Source organism: Bufo bufo, chromosome 1 (genome assembly GCF_905171765.1).
Source record: "Bufo bufo chromosome 1, aBufBuf1.1, whole genome shotgun sequence".
Lineage (NCBI taxonomy): Eukaryota > Metazoa > Chordata > Amphibia > Anura > Bufonidae > Bufo > Bufo bufo.
Window position 1 is genome coordinate 179,273,789 of NC_053389.1, and position 27,030 is coordinate 179,300,818.

The 27,030-nt window shown below is 41.3% G+C and overlaps 1 protein-coding gene across 2 annotated transcripts in view; it reads right to left on the minus strand.

The window, feature by feature from the left end:
• Positions 1–22,402: 22,402 nt before the first annotated feature.
• LOC121001612 (killer cell immunoglobulin-like receptor 3DS1) overlaps positions 22,403–27,030 on the minus strand; it is a 77,328-nt gene continuing 72,700 nt past the window's right edge. For both annotated transcript variants that reach the window (XM_040432784.1, XM_040432777.1), the window contains one exon: positions 22,403–23,190. In XM_040432784.1, coding sequence (XP_040288718.1) covers positions 23,057–23,190 — 134 coding nt within the window. In that variant the 3' untranslated portion in view covers positions 22,403–23,056. The remainder of the gene's footprint in view (positions 23,191–27,030) is intronic.

Consider the following 27,030-nt stretch of genomic DNA (forward strand, 5'->3'; position numbering starts at 1 on the left):
CACTGTGTACAAGTTAGCGACACCCTCTGAAGAGCGAGAAAATATTGTGCCGCCCCTTTATGCAAAACTGTCTGGTCAAAGCCAATCCTACCTGTACTGTGTGGGTTCTGAGAGGCCGGCCCTGTATGCAAACGCAGCGCCACGCCTCCCCTGCTTGTGGCCACATCAAAGGGAGACACCACGCATGGGAGGACAGTGTGACGTGCATGCATCCCCAAAGTATCGCAAGATTTACACCGGCAAGCTGCCGGATCGCATCGTATTGCCTTTCTGCCCTCAAGTAACCATCGCGAACTGTAACTCACTCTTGCCACTTCAGAGAGAAGCACCGCTAGCCAGGAGCGCTATTAGAAGCTCAAGTAAGCGCTGCCTGAGAGTTGTATTCATCCGTTATCGAACATTTAAAGGGCCATAGACCGCAAGATGGCGGTCCCCCCATAGCAACGCTAAATAAAAAGTATTGACAGCCACAATTAACCTATCTAACTGTAATCTACCTATTGTCAGCATGTCTGTGCAAGAGGATAACGTGCAGGCTGACCTCCGCGGACCCCCTGCGGCAGCCGCAGCTGGTCCCAGCTCAATACCAACTGCTGCAGCACCAAGTTTAATGCCTTTAACTATGCTTTATTATTTTGGGGCCCCCTGGTTCCCACGTTATTCTGGAGAAGTTCACACTTTAAGGGACTTTAAAGAAAAAATGCTTGCTGTGTTCAGATTGTACCCTGTATCCACAGAACAGCAGATGGAGATTCTCCTTGCGCAATTGGAAGGAGCTGCTCTCAGAGAAGTGAAATCCTGGCCAAGCTCCGAGAGAAGGACACTGGAGCAGATATTTGAACGTCTCTACACCACCTTTGAACCCAGGACCGTGTCAGAGGTCAAGATGAGGTTCTTCAGTAAGAAACAGCAAACGGGTGAGTCACTCAGAGACTTTAGATTATCTTTACAGGAAGCCCTTAGAGCTGTTGTACAAGTAGACCCCCGTGAGGCAGAGAATCAGGACAAAACCCTGAAAGAGCAATTTGTTGAAGGTGTCAATACAGACAATTTAAAGAGTCAACTAAGAATGTTAGCCGCCCAGCATCCAAGTGCTGCCTTCTTAGATTTTAAAGAACTAGCTATCAGTATACTGGGAAAAAGTCCACCAACAGAATCTGTTGGATCCGCTGAAGTGCCAGCGACACAGCCGGCCACCCCTGTCAAACCTTTACCTGTCGTCAGTCAGGCAACTCAAACCCCAATTCCTGACGCAGTTGTTGCCCTTACTGAGCAAGTTCAATTCCTAACTAAAAGTCTGGAGAAAGTTCACAAAAAATTGGAACAATGGGAAAAGCCACTATTACTGGAGGATGAGAAACCTGTATCCAGAAGGCTCTTCTCTCCTGATTATAAAGAGACTTATTCCAGAAATTCAGGCGGACGCCCACCTGACCGCACTAGTACCCCCGACGGCCTATCTGTACATACTGTCACAAGCCAGGCCATAATGAAGCCACCTGCTGGCAGTTAAACGGGTGACCCCCGAGGTCAGGGACCTCGGGAGGTAGATCAATAGGTCCAGAAGATCCCCAGTGGATGCCAAAATATGTAGGATCCCGTCCAGAATTGACACTTCAAATAAATGGAGTTCCTTTTGTTGCCCTGGTTGACACAGGATCCCAAGTCACTACCATCCAACAAACAGCATTTGAGAAATACTGGGACCAAAATCAACTTACCCAGCCCCCAGAATCCTGGCTGAGTCTAATAGCCAGTAACGGAAAACCTGTACCAATACTGGGTTACTGGGAACCTACCATTCAAATAGGAGGAACTATCCTATCCCAACAAGGTATTATTGTAGTACAAGTAAAAGAAAACAACAACAACCCTCTTATAGTCCTAGGCATGAATGTCCTTAGGAATTGTTATGTTGAAATGCTGGAAGCTTTACACCAGTCAGTGCCTACTGCTTCTTTTGCTTCTAAGAAGGTAATCCAACAAACCATCCTGGTACTGAGTGCACAACAGAAATTCGCCAATGAAAAAGGAGAAATCTGCTGTGTCCGCATCCAAGATAATCCACCTGTGATTCTCAAGCCCAACACCGAAACTCTCCTGTGGTGCTGAGTTGTAGTCGGAATTCAAGGTCAAGACTACCAAGCCTTGGTAGAGCCAGTTGTCTTAGAAGACTATCCCTTAGTTAGAGCTGCAAGAAGCCTGGTAACCATCTCTGAAGGTAAAGTGCCTATTCGTCTCCTCAACTTGAGTGATCACAGTGTAACGTTAACAAAGTACCTTTCAAGATGTCATCAGCGTGACTACAGACCTCAAGAAACAACACCCAGAGGGCCAAAACTTTAATACCCCCTGGTGGAAAGAACTTCATGTGGGAGATGCTTCAACACCAGAACACCAATTAGAAGGAGTATTGCAAGTCGTGAAGGAACATCACCATGCCTTCAGTAAGCATTCTACCGATTATGGGGAAGTGGACATCATAAAGCACTCCATCCCTACAGGTTCACATCCACCGATCAAGGAAAGGTATCGGCCTCTACCACCTACTATATACCAATCCGTCAAGCAAATGATTCAAGAGATGAAAGACTCAAATATCATCAAAGACAGCCATAGCCCATGGGCTGCACCACTAGTCCTAGTCCGGAAAAAAGACGGCAACATCAGATTTTGTGTGGACTACAGAAAAATCAACCAAATTACTCACAAAAGATGTACTTTTCTACTCTTTATTTAACCAGTGGATACTGGCAAGTACCAATGGCACCAGAAGATCGTGAGAAGACTGCATTCACCACCCCTATGGGCCTATTTGAATTCAACTGCATGCCCTTTGGACTTTGCAATGCGCCTGGAACTTTTCAGAAATTAATAGAGCGTTTTCTGGGCCACAAATTTTTTTTAAACCGTCCTGTTGTACTTAGATGACGTCATCATCTACTCCAAATCTTCTGAAGATCATTTGAAACATCTGGCGGAAGTTTTTCAAGTTCTTATTAAGGATGGACTAAAAGTCAAACCATCCAAGTGTCATCTACTGAACGCCAGAAGTTAAATACTTAGGGCACATCGTCAGCTCTGAAGGTGTTAAACCGGATCCAGAGAAGATAGCCGCAGTCCGTAATTGGCCTACTCCCACTACGGTGAAGGAGGTAAGAAGTTTCCTTAGTTTCGCAGGATATTACAGACGTTTCATTCCTCACTTTGCCCAAATTGCAGAGCCAATCTTGGAACTTTTGAGAGGGCATCCTAAAAGATACCAGAAAACTCCAATACCAGTGGTATGGAATACTGAAAGAGAAATTGCCTTCCAGCTCCTGAAAAAGAAATTAACCGAACCACCAATCTTAGGTTACCCGGATTATCAACAGCCATTTCACCTTTACACAGATGCAAGTAATAAAAGCCTGGGAGCTGTTTTGTCACAAGTACAAGAAGGTAAAGAAAGAGTCATTTCCTACGCTAGTAGATCTCTTAGAGGTAGAGAAAAGAACGACCAAAACTACAGTTCCTTCAAGTTGGAATTCCTCGCACTCGTGTGGGCTGTCACATAAAAATTTAAAGACTACCTTGCCGCAACACCCTTCGTGGCCTTCACTGATAACAACCCACTAGCACATCTTAACACCGCCAAGTTAGGAGCGTTGGAGCAAAGATGGGCCTCACGCCTTGCTAATTACAATTTTACCCTAAAGTACAGAACAGGAAAAGCAAACGAAAATGCGGATGCATTATCCTGTCTGCCGACCAAAGAAGACTATACTTCACAAAAAGATGTTTGGGAAGAGGTAGAAATGCCATCCTTCTACAACAACTTTTCCCACCAAGACATCATCACTGTCAAAGGGAAAAAGATTTTCAACCTTCAACAACAAGTGGACTCAAAATCCCAAGTGGACAAAGAAAGATGGATCAAGCTACAAAATGAAAGCAGAGTGTTAAGAGAATTGCAAGATTTCTTCACCAGTGGAAGAACCCCCGAAAGAATCCGCAGAAAGAATGCTGATCTAGAATTGTCCAAATTATGGAGACATAGAAAACACCTCTTTCTACAAAAGGGCCTACTATTAAGAAGAACTTTAGATCCAGTCACATGGGATCGTCTTTATCAAATCCTAATACCACGCCGTGATGCAATAATCATTCTGGAGATGTACCATGATCAATCAGGACACTTTGGCGTGCAGAAAACAGAAGCCACCATCCGTAGAAGATTCTATTGGATCGGGATGAGAGGAGACATTGAAAAATGGTGTTGAGAATGTTCTACCTGTGCTGTCGGGAGAAACGAAAAACATGACCAAAGAGCCCCCTTACATTCCATTGTAAGCAGAACACAGTTAGAAATAGTAGCAATTGATCATGTGAAGTTGGAATTAAGTAGCTCAGGTTATACATATGCTATGACCATCATTGACCACTACACTAAATTTGCTGTAGCCGTGCCTGTCAAAGACTTGACCGCAAAAACAACTGCAGATGCTTTCTGGAAACATTTCCTGTTGCCATATGGATGTCCAGAGAGACTCCTCACAGATCAAGGATCTGCCTTTGAATCACAACTCTTTAAAGAACTGTCAGAAAATTAAGACCACAGCATATCATGGACTTTGCAAAAGATGAACCAAACCCTAATTGAAATGTTAAGAGCAGTCCCACCTGCCATGAGAAATGATTGGCCTACTCTATTGCCTCAGCTGATGTATACCTACAACAACACTATTCATTGTTCTACTGGGTATACACCCTACTACCTTATGTTTGGCCGACAAGGTACCTTACCTGCTGACCACATTTTGGGCGTACAGGTGCCTGATGCCATCAACCCCCTACCAAAAACTGATTGAGTGGCTGAACACCAAAGGCATTTGATTGACGCACAAGAGATTGTTCAACAACGCATGGGACATGCCCATGAAAAACAACAGAAGGACTATAATCAATCTGCCAAGGCAGAACCACTCAAAATTGGTGATCGTGTCTGGTTAAAAAATAACCATAGAACCAGCAAACTAGATAGCAAATGGGAGATAAAACTTTACACCATCACTGCTATTCTAAATCCAGAAACTGACACGTATGAGATTACCCAAGAGGATAAATTCTGTGTAGTACATAGGAATCGCCTAAAATTGTGCCTTTTAAAGAAGACACTTCAGTAGAAACTTCTCAAGAAGAAGCTGTTCCAGGAGGAATTCAACCCATTGAGCCAGAACTGGAAAAACCAACTGAGCCAGAGGGACCAATACAGTCCTTGGGAAAAACATTGTTAGCTTCTGACCCTTTGCAATGGTTCTTAACTCCAGATCTGTAAGGAGTACAAGAGGACAACCACCAGTCCGTTACGGAGATTTCCTGCTCCAGCAGCCGAGAAGTTAATTTCCAGCCATGTTAATTCAACGTTGAGAACACCCTTAATTTATTTGGAGTTCTACAGACTCAGAAAAAGGACTAATATTCTGCTATCATGTTCCATTTGCCTTAAAGGACTTTTTAAGGGACTATTTGCCTGTTTTTGCAACGTTCAATTCCGCACCCAGAGATAGACTTTCCCGTACCTGAGCCTCCGTGATATTTTATTTTTGACATTTACTTGTGCCCAGGGAATGGAGACTGAACTTTTTCTTCTCCAGTCGGTGGCAGTGCCCCCTTGTCTTTTGAGGGCATTTTACATTTACAGTTTTTCACCGTATTTATTTGTATGGCCCATTTCTATATTTGTATAGGTTGATCATGTCCCCCCCCCTTCCCCTTAGACATCTCTTCTCAAGACCTAAATAAATGTAATTCTTTTTAATCTTTCTTCATAACTAAGACCCTCCATGTCCCTTATCAGTTTAGTCGCTCTCCTCCTTTTTCCAATTCCAAAGCATACTCTCTATGGACTGGTGTTTAGAACTGAACTGCATATTCCAGATGAGGCTGCACCAACGTTTTGTAAAGTGGTAATATTACATACCTATCCGTGAGTCCATGCCCCGTTTAATGCCTGACAATATCCTGGTAGCCTTAGAAACAGATGATTGACATTGTATGCTGTTATTTAATCTACGATTTACAAGGACACCCAAACCCTTCTCTATAAGTGACTCTCCCAGTGTTACATCCCATAGGACATATGATGCACAGAGATTACTACTACTAAGAAGCATAACTTTACATTTATCCACATTAAACCTCATTTGCCAAGTTGATACCCAATCACTCAGAGTGTTCAAGTCAGCTTGTATTTTATGGACATCTTCCATAGACTGCACAGTACTAAATAGCTTATGTGATTCTCACGGTCGGGACCAGCACCTGGGAGATCCCTTGCCCCTTAGGAGGTTTCTACGAAATATGTCCCTCCTATAGAGCAAGTAAACATGACGCCAGTTGCAGTTAAGCAACGAAGACATGGAGTCCCCTTTTTAGATGGTAGTGTTGGTACCCAGTGTAGGAAGGCCAGAGTGGTGTTGAATAAGCCACAATATCCCTGGAGATGTTGTAAAGCACTTTTTGTCACGGTGCTCCTACCTGAATATGGGTGGATCCCAGACGTGGTCGTCCGAAGCAGTGCAAAAGGGGATGAAGAACTTGGATGGGGTAGAACAAACAGTTGCTTTTACTTGGCATTAACGGTAATCCATACATTTTCCCGACTTTATCATGGTTTCCAATAGGTTTCAGCAGGCAAATGGCAGGCAAAGAACTTCTGCAAAACAAACTTATCTCTGCTGTATCCTTAGTGTACTCTCTCAGCTCTGCTATGTTAGCAATAGTAGTCTCTTTCACTATAGGCAATCCTAGGAACTTCTTGTCCTGGTTTTGAGTACCTCAAGCTTCAGTTCAGCTTGGGTGAAGTCAATGCAAGCCCAGGAGGGGACATGCAACCAGAATGCACTTTATAGGCACAGCCTCTGAGCCTAGCAGAGCAGGCAGAACTCTGCTAGCCAACATACAACCTTTCCCCAGGAGGGGCTAGGCTAGACTACTCACTAACACTAAACTCCTCCTCTTTTTCTCCCTCTAGAGGCAAAGAGAGAATGGACAATCCAGTCCATTCCCTGCAACTAGAACTGCCAAGAGTTGCTGCCACCATGTGGTAACCAGGCACATTACATGAACAAAACAGTTACATGGAGTAAATATGCACATTATTCTCAGATGACATAAACTACATTAAATGACAGATATTAGCACATAGGAAATGGTAGCAAGGTGTCAAAAGGAGTGGTAATGGCACTCTGGGTCATTACACTTAGTGTCATCTGCAAAAATAGAAATGGTGTTATTAATCCCATCTTCAATATGATTAATTAATTAATTAATAGAGGACCCAGCACTGAACCTTGGGGTACACCACTTATAACCCAGGACCATTCAGAAAAGGAATCATTGACCACAACTCTCTGGACAGGGTCCTTCAGCCAGTTTTCAATCCAATTACAAACTATACTTTCCAAACCTATAGACCTTATTGTAACTATTAAACGTCTATGAGGGACAGTATCAAAAGCCTTTGCAAAATCCAGAGACACTACATCCACAGCCGCCCCTCTGTCCAGGCTACTACTCAACTACTCATAAAAACAAATCCGGTTAGTCTGACAACTTCTGTCCTTGGTAAACCCATGTTGTTTATCACTTATAATATTATTTACAGTCACATACTCCTGTATATAGTCCATTAAGAGTCCTTCAAACATTTTTCCCACAACAGAAGTTAAACTAACTGGTCTATAATTACCTGTGGAGGACCTAGATCCTTTTTTGAATATAGGCACCACATTTGCCTTGCGCCAATCACTTGGCACTGTACCAGTACCTAGAGAATCTTTAAAAAAAATATAAACAGGGGCAATGACTGAACTGAGCTGTTTAAGAACTCTTGTGTATAATTCATCTGGACTTTGATCCCTTATTTAACTTGGCTTAGACCATATCTACAGCTAGGATACTTTCACACTAGCGTTAATATTTTCCGGTATTGAGATCCGTCATAGGGTCTCAATACCGGAAAAAACGCTTCTGTTTTGTCCCCATTTATTGTCAATGGGGACAAAACATAACTGAACAGAACCGAATGCTCCAAAATGCATTCTGTTCTGTTCTCATGTCCTGAGATGCAGAGCACGACGGATACGTCATGACCCACAATGCAAGTCAATTGGGTTGGATCCGTTTTCTCTGACACAATCTGACACAATAGAAAACAGATCTGTCCCCCATTGACTTTCAATGGAGTTCATGACTGATCCGTCTTGGCCATGTTAAAGATAATACAATCGGATCCGTTCATAACGGATGCAGATGGTTGTACTGTATAATCGGTAACGGAAGCTTTTTTGCTGAACCCTGCAGGATCCAGCAAAAACGCTAGTGTAAAAGTAGCCTTAGCCAATTGAGTATATTACTGGATGTACTGACAGCCCTGGCACCACTGATATCAGCTCCTTTCTCGTCTTTTGTATATACAGAGCTAAAAAAAAAAAAAAACATTTAGTAACTCTGTCTTTTCCTTATCTTCAGTGACTAACCCATCTTTATCATTATTTAGAGGACCTACCTGCTCGGACATTGGTTTTTTAGCATTTATATATTTAAAGAATTGTTGGGGATTTGTTTTGCTCTCGTTTGCCACCTGCTGTTCATTTTTGCAGATTTTATCTCCATTTTATAGATTTTAATAAGCCCTTTGGTAAACCTCAAAGGCTACAGCGGACCCCTCAGATTTGTATTTTTAAATGCCCTTTTTTGTAATTTATTGCTTTTTTTTACAGTAGCTGTAAGCAATGGGGGAGGGGGGGTAATTTTAGCTGTTTATACTTGTTACCTAAAGGAATAAAATGTTTGTGCAATTACTCAATGTGGAATTAAAGCTCTCCCATTTATCCTCAGTATTATTATGTAACAGTAGCTGCTCACAGACTATAACCTGAATTGCTGCCCTCAACCCCTGACTGCCAAGCAAAACATTGACCCAGTGGGCTGTGAAAGTCAAGTACTCTCCCTGGCTTTGAAAGCTGCTTCACGTGTCTATGGGTGCATGCACCTTGCTTCACTGTGACACTACCAAAGAGCAGCCCACATTTTCCACCATGTTAGAGTACAAGGCGAGGCAATTTTTGTAGACAAGAAAAAAACTTTCAGAAATTCTTAATTTTCATAATTTTTTTGGGGGGGAAAAAGTCACAACTGGACAAATTTCAATGCAATCTATTTGAATTACATGACTCATAAATGGAATTTTTTCAAAGACAATTTGTAATAATTGAAAAAAAACACTTTATTGGACAAAGCAGAGCTTGCAGATAGCAATTGTTTGGTGTATTCAGGCACACTGGAGAGGCACACAATTTTTTGGAACACAACACAGTCAAACAATCTTGGTGAAGGCAAGAAAATTAGAGACAATTTTCTATGTATTTATTTTAGAAAAAAAAAGTTGCAGCTGGATAGAGGCCAATACAATTTATGCGAAGTCAATTACATAACTCTGAAATATTAGATTTTTGAAAGACAAAACATTTTTTAAAAATAGGTGTAAACAAGACCATTTTCACAAATTTCTTCCAAAGAAAAATCGCAGTTGGACAGAGTCCAATATAATAATGACTAGCACTGTGTAGATACCCGCTCAGAGCCCACACCAGCAATGATCACATAATTTCTGCCACTTCCACCACCCAGGCTTCCTCTAGGTCTGAAACGGCTTTTGAGCCTGTACCAATCCAGTCCACTACTATGATATATGGCCTGTGACACAGGCTAATATGTCAGATTACGTACACTAGTGACACTGAAAACTAAGCTTATTAATAGGCTTATTTTTATCCTTATTAATTGTAGAAAATTTGCAGGTTTTTTAAAAAAAAAGTGCAATTGCACAACATCTGTGGCAAAATATAAGTTTCTGTGCTCAGAATGGCATCACTGCTTGGGACTACACATAGAGCCGAGTCTACCTAATAAAATAAAACATATAATAAAATATTCTATAACTACTCAATATCATCCCTCCTATTTGGCTGAGAGTCTGACTGAACGGCATTATGTACAAGTTCACCGACCATTGCCCCACCTAGAGTCGTGTGACCCTCCATCTTCATCTTCCCAGCCTTTTTCTCAGAACTTTGGCTTTATTTAAAAGTAGAAGTTTTGAAAAATTCATAATGAATACAATTTGTTTAGAATCTATTTGCTCATCTCTAGACTGTTCTAAAAATTTTTACATTATCCTTAGAAGGTGGGGGAATTAACAATATCTGTATTGTACTGCAGAATCTCTGGCTAGACAAGGTAAATGATGCCATATACCATAGATAGTTGTCAGCCAACAGCCATTCCACCCAACTTCATACCATTCCTAATACATATGTATGCTTTCCATAACTGATCAGGGGAGGACTAACTCTCCTTAGGGAGAGAGCACCTTAATCAGTGTGTGAAGACTTATAGGCCATACATGCTCCTCTAGAATTCTGGGAGGGAAGGGATGCAAATGAGCTCTTAACTCTCACCCAGTTAAGCCAGTACTCTCTGCTCTACACTGATGAGGGGAAATCACCCCGAAACAGATGTCTGCAGATGAGGTGCTGGCTTATTTAATATACAAGTCATGTCTCAAGGCTTATTTTAAGAGCTGAACATTGACTTATAGGATAGCTGCCTTACATCGGGTGGCATTAGAGGCAGAGATTGTTAAGAGCTCATTTGCATCCCTTCCCTTCCTTAACTGATTTTAAATGTTTTCTCAGTGGAGAAGGGAGCAGGCTTATTATCTCCAGTGAGAACAAAGGATCACCGATCTGCCATTGGGAAAGAGTTTTGATACCCCTATATAGTCTAGATTGGCAGGCTCAGCCAACAGTAATGTAATATGTATGTATACCTTTAGGCAAAGAAGAGACAATATATACACAGATAAAGAATACTCTCTCCCCTGCAGAGTTGCTAACCAGAAATTTTCATTTTTCTGGGCATCTTATCCCAAAATCATAGACAGCCCAAAAAATGTTTTACGAACACTTTAGAAGATCATAATGAATTATAAATAGAGCGGCAGGGGTCATATTCGAATTTGTGATATTTCGTGAATATTTTGTAGAATATTCGTCATATATTTGCATATATTTTGTTTTTTACGAGAAAATCGGCAAGGTAATGATCGCGTAATATGCGAATATTACACGCTCAATACAGGCGTGGGTCAAAAACGAATATATAGCACTATAGAATATAGTGCTATATATTAGATTTTTAGAATATTCGTAATTTTTTTCCATCTGAAGTGAACACATGATTCCTCCCTGCTTCTTGCTTGTGGGCCAATGACGTCATTGGCTCACAAGCAAGAAGCAGGGAGTAATCATGTGTTTGAATGGAAAAAAATGACAAATATTCGTCATTACAAATATATAGTACTATATTCTAAATATTCGCGAATTCTTGAAGTGCTGATATTCACGATTAAAATTCGCTATTTGAATATTCGCGCTCAACACTAATTATAAATAGGGATGAGCGAATCGACTTCGGATGAAACATCCGAAGTCTGTTTGTATAAAACTTTGTTTCTATACTGCACGGAGAGAGCACTCTGTACAGTATTAGAATGTATTGGCTTCGATGAGCCGAAGTTATTACTTCATGAAGTCTCGCGAGACTTTGCATAATAACTTCAGAAATTGATTTCTACTGTAAAAAAACATTTCCTGAACTCAGGTTCAGTTCCAGTGTACCACTTGGAACTGAACCTGAGTTAGGGAAATGTTTTTTTACTGTATAAATCTATTTCTGAAGTTATTATGCGAAGTCTCGCAACATTTCGTGAAGAATTAACTTTGGCTCATCGGAGCCAATGCATTCTAATACTGTATGGAGCGCTCGCTCCGTACAGTATTGAAATGAAGTTTTATGCGAATCGACTTCGGATGTTTCATCCAAAGTCGATTCGCTCATCCCTATTTATAAATGTTATAAGTAATACATGTCTATAGCTCAATATACTAATATGAACTCATTACCTGCATTTAATCTCAGCTATAAAATGATAATTACCATCAAAATAATCTAGTCAAGTACCACCAGCCTGAAAAAAATGATAGACACATCTTTTTTTTTTTTCACTAACACAGGAAAAGAGTCGCCTATTTTTACAAATTTCTGTACGATTGGCAACCGTGTTCCCTGTTTCTCCTTGGTCTTATTGGGTGGATTGTGCACTTCCTGCAAACTGTAAAAATCTATAAAGAGATTGTAGTGGTCCAGCGCCTAAAAAACTCCCCATCTGACGCAACTCATCATGTTGAATTAAAAGTTACGTTTTAACCTATGGGGTGATGGACCACTACAATCTCTTTGAAGCTACTCTGTACCCATGCAGGTCAAATGATATGATATTTTAATAGTCTGGATGTGGTAATAATATCAGTTGTTCTTTTTTATTGTTCAAGTTCTTGTGTGAATTTATGTGTTTTTTATATAAATTTGTATTCACTTGATTACTTGTACATTACACAGCAATACTTACGTATTTCAGTGTTACCTTATTACTCTGCCTACAGTGGTGGACTGACATGCTCAGCAGCTTCTCTCCTCTCTTTTCCCTCCCCTCGGTGCACGTGTAGTGATCTCATATAGAAGCAAGTGAAGCAGCACAGATACCATTGTTTCATTCAACCTTGCTTCTAAATTCAAAGAATTATATAACTATATCTCTCTCTAGACAGCAGAGAAAGAAATTAAAGGGGTATTACATGTTATATGTATCTCTGGGGCTATATGTAAGGGACTGATAAGTTGCTGTCACCCACAGAAAGGGAATCAAGTTCTCTGGGTAAATAAGTAAAAGAGTTTTGAAATGAGCTTTAGTTTGTGGGATAATCCCTTTAAAACTGCATGTGTTTTCAATGTTTTCAAGTGTACCATTTTGGGGGTGCATGTAATTCATTGATTAGCTTTAATTGTCTTTTTTTGAAAGGGGAATGTAAAAATCCACTTTAAACCCGTTTTTTGCATTTTTGTTTGTTGTTTATCATGTGGTTATAATAGCAATCTAACATTATTCTCCTGGTTAGTATAAATATGGCAATACCAAATAAGTATCATTTTTCATGTTTCAGTATGCTTGCATAAAACAAAAAAAATGGGGGGGGGGTGAATAAGTCATTTTTATAACATTTGGAGTACATGTAATTTATTGATTTCACTTTTATGAATTTTATTTTGGGTGGAATGATAAAAAAAACAGAAGCACCTCCATTGTTTTTTGCATTATTTTTTTCTCGGGAAGAATTTTTATTGGGAGAAGTTAACTAAACAAAAAGGTTGTCTTTTCTGTTATTACAATTTTGGGGGCTTTTGCTGCAACTTATGATGGCTTCTATAATCCTTTGAAATACCAAGTATTTCAGAGCATTATTGCCTGTGCTGACAATTTAGACTGTGTTCACATTGCTGCTTAAATTCCGTATTAGGTTACATTCACATTGCTGCGTAAATTCTGTATTCTGTTCCAACATAGAAACAAAATACCAGAACTGTCAGGTCCAGCATACCTACTGGCACCCAACAGATCCCATTTACTATAATGGGGTCTATCAGGTTTCTGGCATGCAGTGGCAAACCTTACCACCACACAAAAAAAGCAACTGCTTGGGGCCCCAGAGATCAGGCGTTTGGCTGAAAAAGCCGAGTAAAGGTGTGGACATACCAACTGTGCAGCGGTTTAAGCTACATAGTGGCCTGGGTAGAAATGAGGGGCCCTTCCCAGCTGTAGAGCAGCAGCAGAACTCTTCAGACTGCACTGCTAAGCTGAGAATAAGGCTTAGGGACCAATGGGGATGGAACTTTGAGGTGCAACAGGGGACCCCACACAGCTTTGCTTGGGGCCCCAGAAATGCCAAATCCATCCCTGCTGGCACGCAGTGGCATTTTGTATGGTACAGTTCCGGTACTCTTGCCTGAAACCTGGCACACCCTATTATAATGAATGGTATCAGTTGGGTGCCAGCGGTGTCCAGCATATGCCGAATCTGGAAATTCTGGTATTATGTTCCTATGCCGAAAACAGAATAGTAGCATTTAAACAGCAATATGAACTAAGCCTAAGATAAATAATTTTTCTGGCAGCCCTGGGGGGGCTTTGTTAGGCCCCCAACTACCATAATACATCATCGGTCCCCTGCAATCACATTGTGGGAGGCGATGGCTGACTGAGGGAACTCACTCTTGACCGAGGCATCTTTCATGATCAGAGACCATCTTTACTGGTCACCATTTAGTGCTCGATACCCAAAGCAGGGTTGCAGCGTGCATAGTGCTGCAGTGCAGTAGTCATTAAAAGGGTAATATGACACACGGATATTATAGTGACATCACTATGGTAATAATGCAGGATGAAGAATAGGATTTATTATCTATAGATATTTTTTGTATCCTCATCATAGCAGAGTCTACACAAACTGATAATAAAAAAAACTGCTAGAAACAGTGAAGCTATATATAGAAAAACTTTTTTCTCTCTAAAGTTAGTTTACAGACCCTTTTAAAATATAAATTTTCTGCCTTGGAGTGTGTACCCATGTCCCCTAGAAAGGGAAACTGGAATAAAAAAATCCTCCAAAGAGAAGTCTCAAGCACCCCTAGGCCTAAATGAGCGACTATCTTTTACCTGTTTTATTGAATAGGATAAAGGTCTAGGATAAAGGTCTGGTCTAAAAAAGTAATCCTACAGTTGAAAAGGAGAAACTGGTCAGACTGAGGATCTGGACCATAGTCTAGATGGATGCTATGGAATTGGCTAGTAAAAACATACAAACCGGATTCCAAAAAAGTTGGGACACTATACAAATCGTGAATAAAAACTGAATGCAATGATGTGGAGGTGCCAACTTCTAATATTTTATTCAGAATAGAACATAAATCACGGAACAAAGGTTTAAACTGAGAAAATGTACCATTTTAAAGGAAAAATATGTTGAATCAGAATTTCATGGGTTCAACAAATCCCCAAAAAGTTGGGACAAGGCCATTTTCACCACTGTGTGGCATCTCCCCTTCTTCTTACAACACTTAACAGACGTCTGGGGACCGAGGAGACCAGTTTCTCAAGTTTACAAATAGGAATGCTCTCCCATTCTTGTCTAATACAGGCCTCTAACTGTTCAATCGTCTTGGGCCTTCTTTGTTGCACCTTCCTCTTTATGATGCGTAAAATGTTCTCTATAGGTGAAAGATCTGGACTGCAGACTGGCCATTTCAGTACCCGGATCCTTCTCCTACGCAGCCATGATGTTGTGATTGATGCAGAATGTGGTCTGGCATTATCTTGTTGAAAAATGCAGGGTCTTCCCTGAAAAAGATGACGTCTGGATGGGAGCATACAGTATGTTGTTCTAGAACCTGAATATATTTTTCTGCATTGATGGTGCCTTTCCAGACATGCAAGCTGCCCATGCCACACACACTCATGCAACCCCATACCATCAGAGATGCAGACTTCTGAACTGAGCGTTGATAACAACTTGGGTTGTCCTTGTCCTCTTTGGTCCGGATGACATAGCGTCCCAGATTTCCAAAAAGAACTTCGAATCGTGACTCGTCTGACCACAGAACAGTCTTCCATTTTGCCACACTCCATTTTAAATGATCCCTGGCCCAGTGAAAACGCCTGAGCTTGTGGATCTTGCTTAGAAATGGCTTCTTCTTTGCACTGTAGAGTTTCAGCTGGCAACGGCGGATGACACGGTGGATTGTGTTCACTGACAATGGTTTCTGGAAGTATTCCTGAGCCCATTCTGTGATTTCCTTTACAGTAGCATTCCTGTTTGTGGTGCAGTGTCGTTTAAGGGCCCGGGGATTACGGGCATCCAGTATGGTTTTACGGCCTTGACCCTTACGCACAGAGATTGTTCTAGATTCTCTGAAACTTCGGATGATGTTATGCACAGTTGATGAGGATAGATGCAAAGTCTTTGCAATTTTTCGCTGGGTAACACCTTTCTGATATTGCTCCACTATCTTTCTGCGCAACATTGTGGGAATTGGTGATCCTCTACCCATATTGGCTTCTGAGAGACACTGCCACTCTCAGAAGCTCTTTTTATACCATGTTGCCAATTGACATAATTAGTGTTAATTGGTCTTCCAGCTCTTCGTTATGCTCAAATTTACTTTTTCCAACCTCTTATTGCTACTTGTCACAACTTTTTTGGGATTTGTTGACACCGTGAAAATTGGAATCAACGTATTTTTCCTTTAAAATGATACATTTACTCGGATTAAACGTTTGATCTGTCATCTACATTTGCCATCTCCACATCATTGCATTCAGTTTTTATTCACAATTTGTTTAGTGTCCCAACTTTTTTGGAATCCGGTTTGTATACAGTTGCAAGAAAAAGTATGTGAACCCTTTGGAATGATATGGATTTCTGCACAAATTGGTCATAAAATGTGATCTGATCTTCATCTAAGTCACAACAATAGACAATCACAGTCTGCTTAATCTAATAACACACGAAGAATTAAATGTTACCATGTTTTTATTGAACACACCATGTAAACATTCACACTGCAGGTGGAAAAAGTATGTAAGCCTGGGATTTAAAAACTGGTTGAACCTCCTTTGGCAGCAATAACTTCAACCAAACGTTTCCTGTAGTTGCAGATCAGACGTGCACAACGGTCAGGAGTAATTCTTGACCATTCCTCTTTACAGAACTGTTTCAGTTCAGCAATATTCTTGGGATGTCTGGTGTGAATCGCTTTCTTGAGGTCATGCCACAGCATCTCAATCGGGTTGAGGTCAGGACTCTGACTGGGCCACTCCAGAAGGTGTATTTTCTTCTGTTTAAGTCATTCTGTTGTTGATTTACTTCTATGCTTTAGGTCATTGTTCTGTTGCAACATTCATCTTCTGTTGAGCTTCAGCTGGTGGACAGATGGCCTTAAGTTCTCCTGCAAAATTTCTTGATAAACTTGGGAATTCATTTTTCCTTCGATGATAGCAATCCGTCCAGGCCCTGACGCAGCAAAGCAGCCCCAAACCATGATGCCCCCACCACCATACTTCACAGTTGGGATGAGGTTTTGATCTTGGTGTGCTGTGCCTCTTTTTCTCCACACATAGTGTTGTGTGTTTCTTCCAAACAACTCAACTTTGGTTTCATCTGTCCACAGAATATTTTGCTGGTACTGCTGTGGAACATCCAGGTGCTCTTGTGCAAACTGTAAACGTGCAGCAATGTTTTTTTTGGACAGCAGTGGATTCCTCTGTGGTATCCTCCCATGAAATCCATTCCTGTTTAGTGTTTTACGTATCATAGATTCCCTAACAGGGATGTTAGCATATGCCAGAGACTTTTGTAAGTCTTTATCTGACACTCAAGGATTCTTCTTAACCTCATTGAGCAGTCTGCGCTGTGCTCTTGCAGTCATCTTTACAGGATGGCCACTCCTAGGGAGAGTAGCAGCAGTGCTGAACTTTCTCCATTTATAGACAATTTATCTTACCGTGGACTGATGAACAGCAAGGCTTTTGGAGATACTATTATAACCCTTTCCAGCTTTATGCAAGTCAACAATTCTTAATCGTAGGTCTTCTGAGAGCTCTTTTGTGCGAGGCATCATTCACATCAGGCAATGCTTCTTGTGAAAAGCAAACCCAGAACTGGTGTGTGTTTTTTATAGGACAGGGCAGCTGTAACCAACACCTCCAATCTAATCTCATTGATTGGACTCCAGTTGGCTGACACCTCACTCCAATTAGCTCTTGGAGATGTCATTAGTCTAGGGGTTCACATACTTTTTTCACCTGCACTGTGAATGTTTATATGGTGTGTTTAATAAAAACATGGTAACATTTAATTCTTTGTGTGTTATTAGTTTAAGCAGACTGTGATTGTCTATTGTTGTGACTTAGATAAAGATCTTGTAGAAGGCTAATGATCTTGTAGAAGGCTTGCATAGTAAAGTATAAATTTTCGCAGATGACACTAAACTGTGTAAAGTAATTTACACTGAAGAGGACAGTATACTACTACAGAGGGATCTGGATAGATTGGAGGCTTGGGCAGATAAGTGGCAGATGAGGTTTAACACTGACAAATGTAAAGTTATGCACATGGGAAGGAATAATGCAAGTCACCCGTACATACTAAATGATAAAATACTCGGTTACACTGACATGGAAAAGGATCTAGGAATTTTAATAAACGGCAAACTAAGCTGCAAAAACCAGTGTCAGGCAGCTGCTGCCAAGGCCAATAAGATAATGGGTTGCATCAGAAGGGGCATAGATGCCCGTGATAAGAACATAGTCCTACCACTTTAAAAATCGCTAGTCAGACCACACATGGAGTACTGTGTACAGTTCTGGGCTCCTGTAAACAAGACAGACATAGCAGAGCTGGAGAGGGTCCAGAGGAGGGCAACTAAAGTAATAACTGGAATGGGGCAACTACAGTACCCTGAAAGACTATCAAAATTAGGGTTATTCACTTTAGAAAAAAGATGACTGAGGGGAAATCTAATTAATATGTATAAATATATCAGGGGTCAGTACAGAGATCTATCCCATCATCTATTTATCCCCAGGACTGTGACTGTGATGAGGGGACATCCTCTGCATCTGGAGGAAAGAAGGTTTCTACACAAACATAGAAAAGGATTCTTTACGGTAAGAGCAGTGAGACTATGGAACTCTCTGCTGAGGAGGTGGTGATGGTGAGTACAATAAAGGAATTCAAGAGGGGCCTGGATGTATTTCTGGAGTGTAATAATATTACAGGCTATAGCTACTAGAGAGGGGTCGTTGATCCAGGGAGTTATTCTGATTGCCTGATTGTAATCGGGAAGGAATTTTTTATTCCCCTAAAGTGGGGAAAATTGGCTTCTACCTCAGTTTTTTTTTTTGCCTTCCTCTGGATCAACTTGCAGGATGACAGGCCGAACTGGATGGACAGATGTCTTTTTTCGGCCTTATGTACTATGTTACTATGTTACATTTTATGACCAATTTGTGCAGAAATCCATATCATTCCAAAGGGTTCACATACTTTTTCTTGCAACTGTATATGAAAAATTTAAAGAAAAATTTCTTAATCAAAGGATCACCCTGAAAAGAGGAGTAAGCGCCGTAAGCTTCTGTTTACGCTATTAATGATAGTTCTAAAATTGGTCATGAGTGCGGGAAGTACTCAAATAAATACAAAATGACGCCACCACAGTCATGATTGTGATCTGCTATGAATCAGGATTTGTATCCAAGGATCTGTGATTCCCTTATGTCCTAGATCATTGGATGATTAAATAGAATTATAGCATCATAAGTCACTGGGGGACCGCTCCCCCCATATAGGAGGCGTATCAAGGGTTAAACTGTTCATTGTCTGGCTTGAAAGGAGTGCTATGACATCTTCCTACCTCTAATAATCGCTAGAGGCCGGTGTTCTGGTGAATGGCGAAACCGGAAGTGACGTTTGCGTTCCACCAGACCGGAAGTAAGACCGCGGCTTGCGTTCCACGGGCCGGAAGTGCCTGAGGAGCGCCGACTTTAAAAGAACAGATTTCCCCATGTATGCCACTGCCATATCGACCCTGGGAGGAGGCAGTCACGTCAGGAGCTGGAAGTTAAACTGTAAGTGCACTTGAATGTCCCTGGATGTTGAAGTAAGGAGTAAGACCTTGACTAAGGGTCTCTCTATATACATCCATATCTGCATCTAGTGTTTTTTTCTTACTATATATGTTGGATTACAGGTAGCAGCACCTATCATCAAAATAGGAGATAGCACGATACCCGGCCCCCATCTGATAAGGTCTGTTGTACCATTTTTTTATTGTGACGTCTGCAATACCTATTTGAGATGACGGATGGGATATTGTATATATGGCGATTGTACCATCTATTTAGACATTGCAAAAAGTGCTATTGCATATATCTTGGGATAAACACTTGAAAATGTGTCATTAGATTTTTCGCATTACTGGAATTGAGACCCCCTGAGGAGCCCTTGAATGGGTGAAACAAGTTGGTACACTTGCTTTGTACAACAATTATCCATGTTGTGGCAGTATCGTCTATATGTTAATTGTTTACACTACACTATCACTGTTAGGGTGTTATAGGGAAAGGAGGGAAGGTACGCGGACAGGGAACCCGACCATCAGGGGCGACCCCTGGGCAGAGGTGAGAGAGAGTGTGTATTAGGGAAAAATTTCCTACACCAACCATCTACCTTCCCATTCACATTATACACTGTGTAAGTCTGTATTGTATTGTTTGTATGTCATAACCGTGGCAGATGCTATCATACAATAAGAGTAGCCGGCTGGAGGCCTGCACCCTATGTATGACATCAAGCCACCATTAAGGGGCATTTATTTTAAGTATTAATAATAATAAAAGTATATTTTAAAAGGGTCTGTAAACTAACTTTAGAGAGAAAAATATTGATGAGAGGACCTACAGTATAATATCTCAAAACATAAGTAAATACGTGTTGACATATATAGCAAAGATCATTCATTTTGACTTTTATGGTACCTGCTAGAGATGAGCAAAGTTTTGAAAAATTTGATTCGGCAGCTTCACTGAAGCTCCCCAAGAAATTTGATTAGTTACAAATTAATTAATCACAAATCGCTATAAAGAAGGCATACCCAGGCCACTCTGCCTTAGGGTATGGCCACACTGAGCAGCCATACTGCAGACAGGTTGCATGCTGCAGTAAAGAACCACGTGGCCCATTAGCCGGCAGCTGCCTTTCATTTAATAACGAAGACTGCACTGTATAGTCCTTCTTCATTTTTAAAGGCCATGTGGCACCTTTAAATACGGGCTGTTGCTGGTATGGGATTTGGCTGGTTAGGTGTGGGCACAATATCCATATTATTGCTGTTCTGGCCTGCAATCTCCAGCAGGTTTATTTGACAGTAAACACAGAATATTAATCAGCTCTGGTATACCCACTTCTCCAACCCCAGCGCTCTCCTGCCCTACAGGTAGGAGCCCTCCTTCTGCCGTCTGCTTTTCCTCCTTTTCCACATGATCTAATATTGATGACAATATGTCATCAGGAACATCCAGCTCCTCTTCTCTCTGCATCTTGATGACTTTTCTAGGAAGTAAATATAGCAAAAGATGAGGATGGTCATCATTGAGACCTGGTCCCCCTAAGGGGTGCAGACTGGATGGTATTGGTTGGCACACTGGGCACTGGAATAATAAAAGCTTCCATCTTGTTGGTATTGAATTCTTCTATTAATCATTTTTAGCAACACTGTCCCTAGCGCATGAGCACGTCACTCGCTATGATCAGCTCACAGGACAATGGCGGAGACCGCACAGGATAAGAGTTTTGTAGGGCTGTGATATCACAGGGGATGGCTATCTTCAAATTGGCTGACTGCACAGCATTATCTGTGGTCTTGTGTTCCTGGCTTGTCTCCTTTACTCTTAGTTATGCAGCCGCCATTTTAGCATTTAGGAGAACCTGATTCATTACCAGGAAGCGTGAGAAATTCGGATTTGTTGTGAATCAAAGTTTTCCTAAGCTTTGGAGTGAATTCTTTTCGAATGCTTCGCTTAACACTAGTACCTGCACATGTTGCAGATTACGCATGGATTCTCATGCAGAAAAAAACGCAGAGTAATACAGTTCCAGCAAAGTGTATGACAATAGCTTTTTTTCTATGTGGAAATTGACCTGCCATGTAAGTTTAAAAATCTGCTGTATGTCTATTGTTTGTTCAATTTTGGGTGCGGATTTCACTCTTTTCAATGGAAGGATGAGATCTGCAGAAAATCTGCATCAAAAAAGTAAATAACATATGCGGTTTTTGGTGCGGATCTAGTGCAGAAACACAAAGAAATCCACATAAAAAAAACATTGAAGCGTGTACCCTTTTGACAATCCCCTCATTTTCCGGACCTGTAAAGCAATGATGACTTACCTGCTTCCAGGCTCAAGCTCTCTGCTCCTTCTCTGCAGGCGTGCAATGCTCTTCTGGGCTCCAGCAACATCCAGTTTGACATCAATGCACCCAATCACAGGCCGTGGAGGTGTTATGGCCCCTTGCATCATAACAAATGGTCACATGTAAGGATGAGCGAATCGACTTCGGATGAAACATCCGAAGTCGATTTGCATAAAACTTTGTTTCAATACTATACGGATCGCTCCGTACAGTATTAGAAAGTATTTGCTCCGATGAGCCAAAGTTATTACTTCGTGAAGTCTCGTGGGACTTTCTACTGTAATAATAATTTCTACTGTAAAGATCCATTTCCCGAACTCTGTTCGGTTCCAAGGTACCGCTTTGAACCGAACCCGAGTTCGGGAAATGTTTTTTACAGTAGAAATAATTTTTTAAGTTATTACCCGGAGTCCCACGAGACTTTACTAAGTGATAACTTCGGCTCATCGGAGCCAATACATTCTAATACTGTAGGAGCGCTCGGCTCTGTACAGTCTTGAAACAAAGTTTTATGCAAATAGATTCGCTCATTCCCTAGTCACATGGTCGCAATGGGAGCTGGACACCGCCGAGGTCTGTGATTGGCTGCAGCGATGTCAAACCTTGCACAACCCCTTTAAAATTCCCAACGTTAACCAGGAAACATCTTCAACTTACAAGATAATTTATGTAAACTGCGCTCTCCAGTAATTTCAGATTTAAATACTGTAAACAATAATATTATCAAGGGACTCACGGTATACCACCTAGCTGTTTTATTGAAAACGTAATTAATGCCTGGCTTATTATAAAAAAAAGGAAACAATATATATAAAAATACATACAGCTATTTGTTATCTTACAATACACATCTATCTTTATAAGGTACCAATATTTTGCATACAAAACCTTAGATAAACCTTAAAACATAAATAAAAAAATAGCTCTTTTACAAATCATACAATGCCTGTATTGCGATAATATATAGTAGCAGTTCCTCTCTCAATTTCATGTGCGGAGCTCACACACTTTTTGAAATAAAGTTCACAGCGTTATTATAGATGGTGACACAGTATCTAATTAATTACAATTTCAGATTTAGCATCTTTCAAGAACACTGTCCATCCTTGTTTGAGCTGATCCAATATTCAATGATAAAACCACAGGCCAAAATAATCAGAGCTATGGCCAGAACGAGCCGTATTCTATTTGTTGTTGTGTAATCAGCCATGATCCTGGGATCTGAAAGTACAAGAAAACAAGTAAGATACAAGAAGTGTAACACCCCAGAGTTGTGTTACTAAACTCTTCTACCCCGCTACAATCTGTTAAGAGCCTCTACCTTGTCATCTGATGTGATTTTGCATTATGTCATTCACAAATGTGCATAAACCATTTTAAATACCATTACTGTTGTCATTTTCCATGTTCACCAGCAGGTGGCAGCAATGGCTTGGTAGGAACTTAGGTTCAGTTTAGTACATCTTAGGCTACTTTCACACTTGCGTTCGGAGCGGATCCGTCTGGTGTCTGCACAGACGGATCCGCTCCTATAATGCAAACGATGGTATCCGTTCAGAACGGATCCGTCTGCATTATATTTCAGAAAAAAAACTAAGTGTGAAAGTTAGTCAGACGGATACGTCCAGACTTTGCATTGAAAGTCAATGGGGGACGAATCCGTTTGAAATTGCACCATATTGTGTCATCTTCAAACTGATCCGTCCCCATTGACTTACATTGTAAGTCTGGACGGATCAGTTTGGCTCCGCACGGCCAGGCAGACACCCGAACGCTGCAAGCTGCGTTCAGGTGTCCGCCTCCTGAGCGGAACGGAGGCCAAACGGAGCCAGACTGAGGCATTCTGAGCGGATCCGCATCCACTCACAATGCATTGGGGCTGTACGGATGCGTTCGGGGCCGCTTGTGAGAGCCTTCAAACGGAACTCACAAGCGGAACCCCGAACGCAAGTGTGAAAGTAGCCTAAGCTGGAATAGTTCATTCCAGCTTAGCTCCCCCTCTGTGGAGGTGTGGACTATTCCCACAGCCTACACCCTGGGTGGAGAAGGAAGTTAGTGAGGAGTGCAGCCCACCCCCTGCTTGGGGTAGGGTTTGTGTGTTAGGAGCTCCTGATGTAGGGAACAAAGCCAGGACCAAATCTCGTGCTGAGACACTTGATCAAATCCCCAGCCTGAGCCCTTCAGCCTCAGCTGGATGAAACAGCAGACAACCTCCAGTATTGATGAATGAACATCTGCCGGGATGGTTCGCAAACGCGATAAAATGTTCGCGAACAGCAAGTTTGCGGTGGGTCCCATTCATTTTAATGGCAGGCGAACCTGAAAAACCTTCAGCTCATATTTGCAGCCAAGAAATAATTACTAGAAGTGTACAAATAGTCCCACAACATGGACAGTGACATACCAGATGTATTATTCGAATTTGAGATCTCCATAATTATTTTTTTTCAATGTGAAATATCGGCAATATAATTTTCGCGTATGCGCATGTGCAAATGCACCATACAATACCCAAATGCACTATAAAGAAAGTATATCGGTATATAACACCCCGCTTCAATCAGTGTTTTTGGGGACTGGTATATCACTACACAGTAGAAATTATTTGTCCCAATACGCTTGTCCCTCTATATACCTGCAGTAATCGCAGCAGAACCGCACACAACTGCCGCACAATACAAATGCACTATAATATACTTTCTAACATAGAAAGTATATTATACATTGTACAAGGGAAGGCAATCTATTAGAATATACATGAAGATAAAACGTAACCTTTAATAATTTTACTATAAGGGTCCATTCACACGTCCGTAAGTGTTTTGCGGATCCGCAAAACACGGACATCGGCAATGTGCATTCCGCAATTTGTGGACCGCACATCGCTGGCACTATAATAGAAAATGCCTAATCTTGTCTGCAATTGCGGACAAGAATAGGACATGTTCTATTGTTTTGCGGACACGGAAGCACAGATGTGGAAGTTTGGATCCGCAAATGCAGATGCGGACAGCACATTCCGGCCCCATTGAAAATGAATGGGTCGGCACCCGTTCCGCAAAATTTCGGAACGGATGCGGACCCATTTTGCGGACGTGTGAATGGAAAAGATATCCTTCAAAATGAAAATAAATTAAATTATTAAAGTTAAGCAAAAAGCATAGATGTGGTAGGCAATAACAAGTGCTCGGCGGCACTAAATCAGGTGCTCGGCGGCACCAAATCAGAAACCATATGTCCTATCACAATCCGGGGGGTTCCAGTGCACATCGATGAATCCAGGAGGGTAAGCAAAAAAAACATCTATACCTCGGCTAGATGATGATGTGGTATTGAAGGACAGGGTGGGCAAAGAACTGTCCCTGATGATTGCCCCTACAGGGGGGTGCTATTCTGGCCCTGATAGCCTGACCACAGACCACCCGCCCTGATAAGAGTGACCCCTTCCGGAACCTTACCCTATATAAAAATGGCCCTAGCAAGCCTCTAGCCCCTAGGCCCCTGACTTCCAGGTGATCACTATATAGATCTACAGTACAGACCAAAATTTTGGACACACCTTCTCATTCAAAGAGTTTTCTTTATTTTCATGACTATGAAGGCATCAAACCATGAATTAACACATGTGGAATTATATACATAACAAACAAGTGTGAAAACAAACTGAAAATATGTCATATTCTAGGTTCTTCAAAGTAGCCACCTTTTGCTTTGATTACTGCTTTGCACACTCTTGGCATTCTCTTGATGAGCTTCAAGAGGTAGTCCCCTGAAATGGTTTTTCACTTCACAGGTGTGCCCTGTCAGGTTTAATAAGTTGGATTTCTTGCCTTATAAATGGGGTTGGGACCATCAGTGGCGTTGAGGAGAAGTCAGGTGGATACACAGCTGATAGTCCTACTGAATAGACTGTTAGAATTTGTATTATGGCAAGAAAAAAGCAGCTAAGTAAAGAAAAACGATTGGCCATCATTACTTTAAGAAATGAAGGTCAGTCAGTCGAAAAATTGGAAAACTTTTGAAAGTAAGGCTATTTGACCATGAAGGAGAGTGATGGGGTGCTGCGCCAGATGACCTGGCCTCCACAGTCACCGGACCTGAACCCAATCGAGATGGTTTGGGGTGAGCTGGACCGCAGAGCGAAGGGCAAAAGGGCCAACAAGTGCTAGCATCTCTGGGAACTCCTTCAAGACTGTTGGAAGACCATTGTCAGGGGACTACCTCATGAAGCTCATCAGAGAATGCCAAGAGTGTGGCAAAGCAGTAAACAAAGCAAAAGGTGGCTACTTTGAAGAACCTAGAATATGACATATTTTCAGTTGTTTCACACGTGTTTGTTATGTATATAATTCCACATGTGTTAATTCATAGTTTTTGATGCCTTCATAGTCATAAAAATTAAGAAAACTCTTTGACTGAGAAGGTGTGTCCAAACTTTTGGTCTGTACTGTATGTGTTTTTGACTCATATAAAAGTAGATCGCACACCCCTCTGTGTATCACATATCGATAGCACACCTATACTAGTGCTTAAAATTACTTTTGTGGCCCTATTAGCTGTGTTTGGTGTCCCTAACAGTCGGCCAGGATGGTTCGCGAACGCGACAAATGTTCGCGAACCACAAGTTCGCGGCAGGGCCCCATTCAATTTAATAGGCAGGCTAACCTGAAAAAACCTTCAGCTCATATTTGCAGCCACCAAATACTTACTAGAAGTACACAAATATTCCACAACATGGACAGTGACATATCAGAGGGGGATCATTGGCAAAAATTCCCACAAAAATATGTATTTTAATCAGGGGCCATTTTTATGCGTCTTAAAGGGAAACTCTCAAAAATGTTCCTGCTGGAGACTAGAAAATTTATTTCCTATTGTTTGATGTATACAAATGTGCAGCACTCCATGTTTTGTATCCTGCAGAGTCCATTAAATGAATGCACACGTTACATAAATTTTTTTTTTCTACCATGGAACTGTATGGTGAATGGACGCCACTGTACGTCATCAGTTTGAGGCATCTGTTAACGCCTACATTTTTGGTATGAATTAAATGGATGG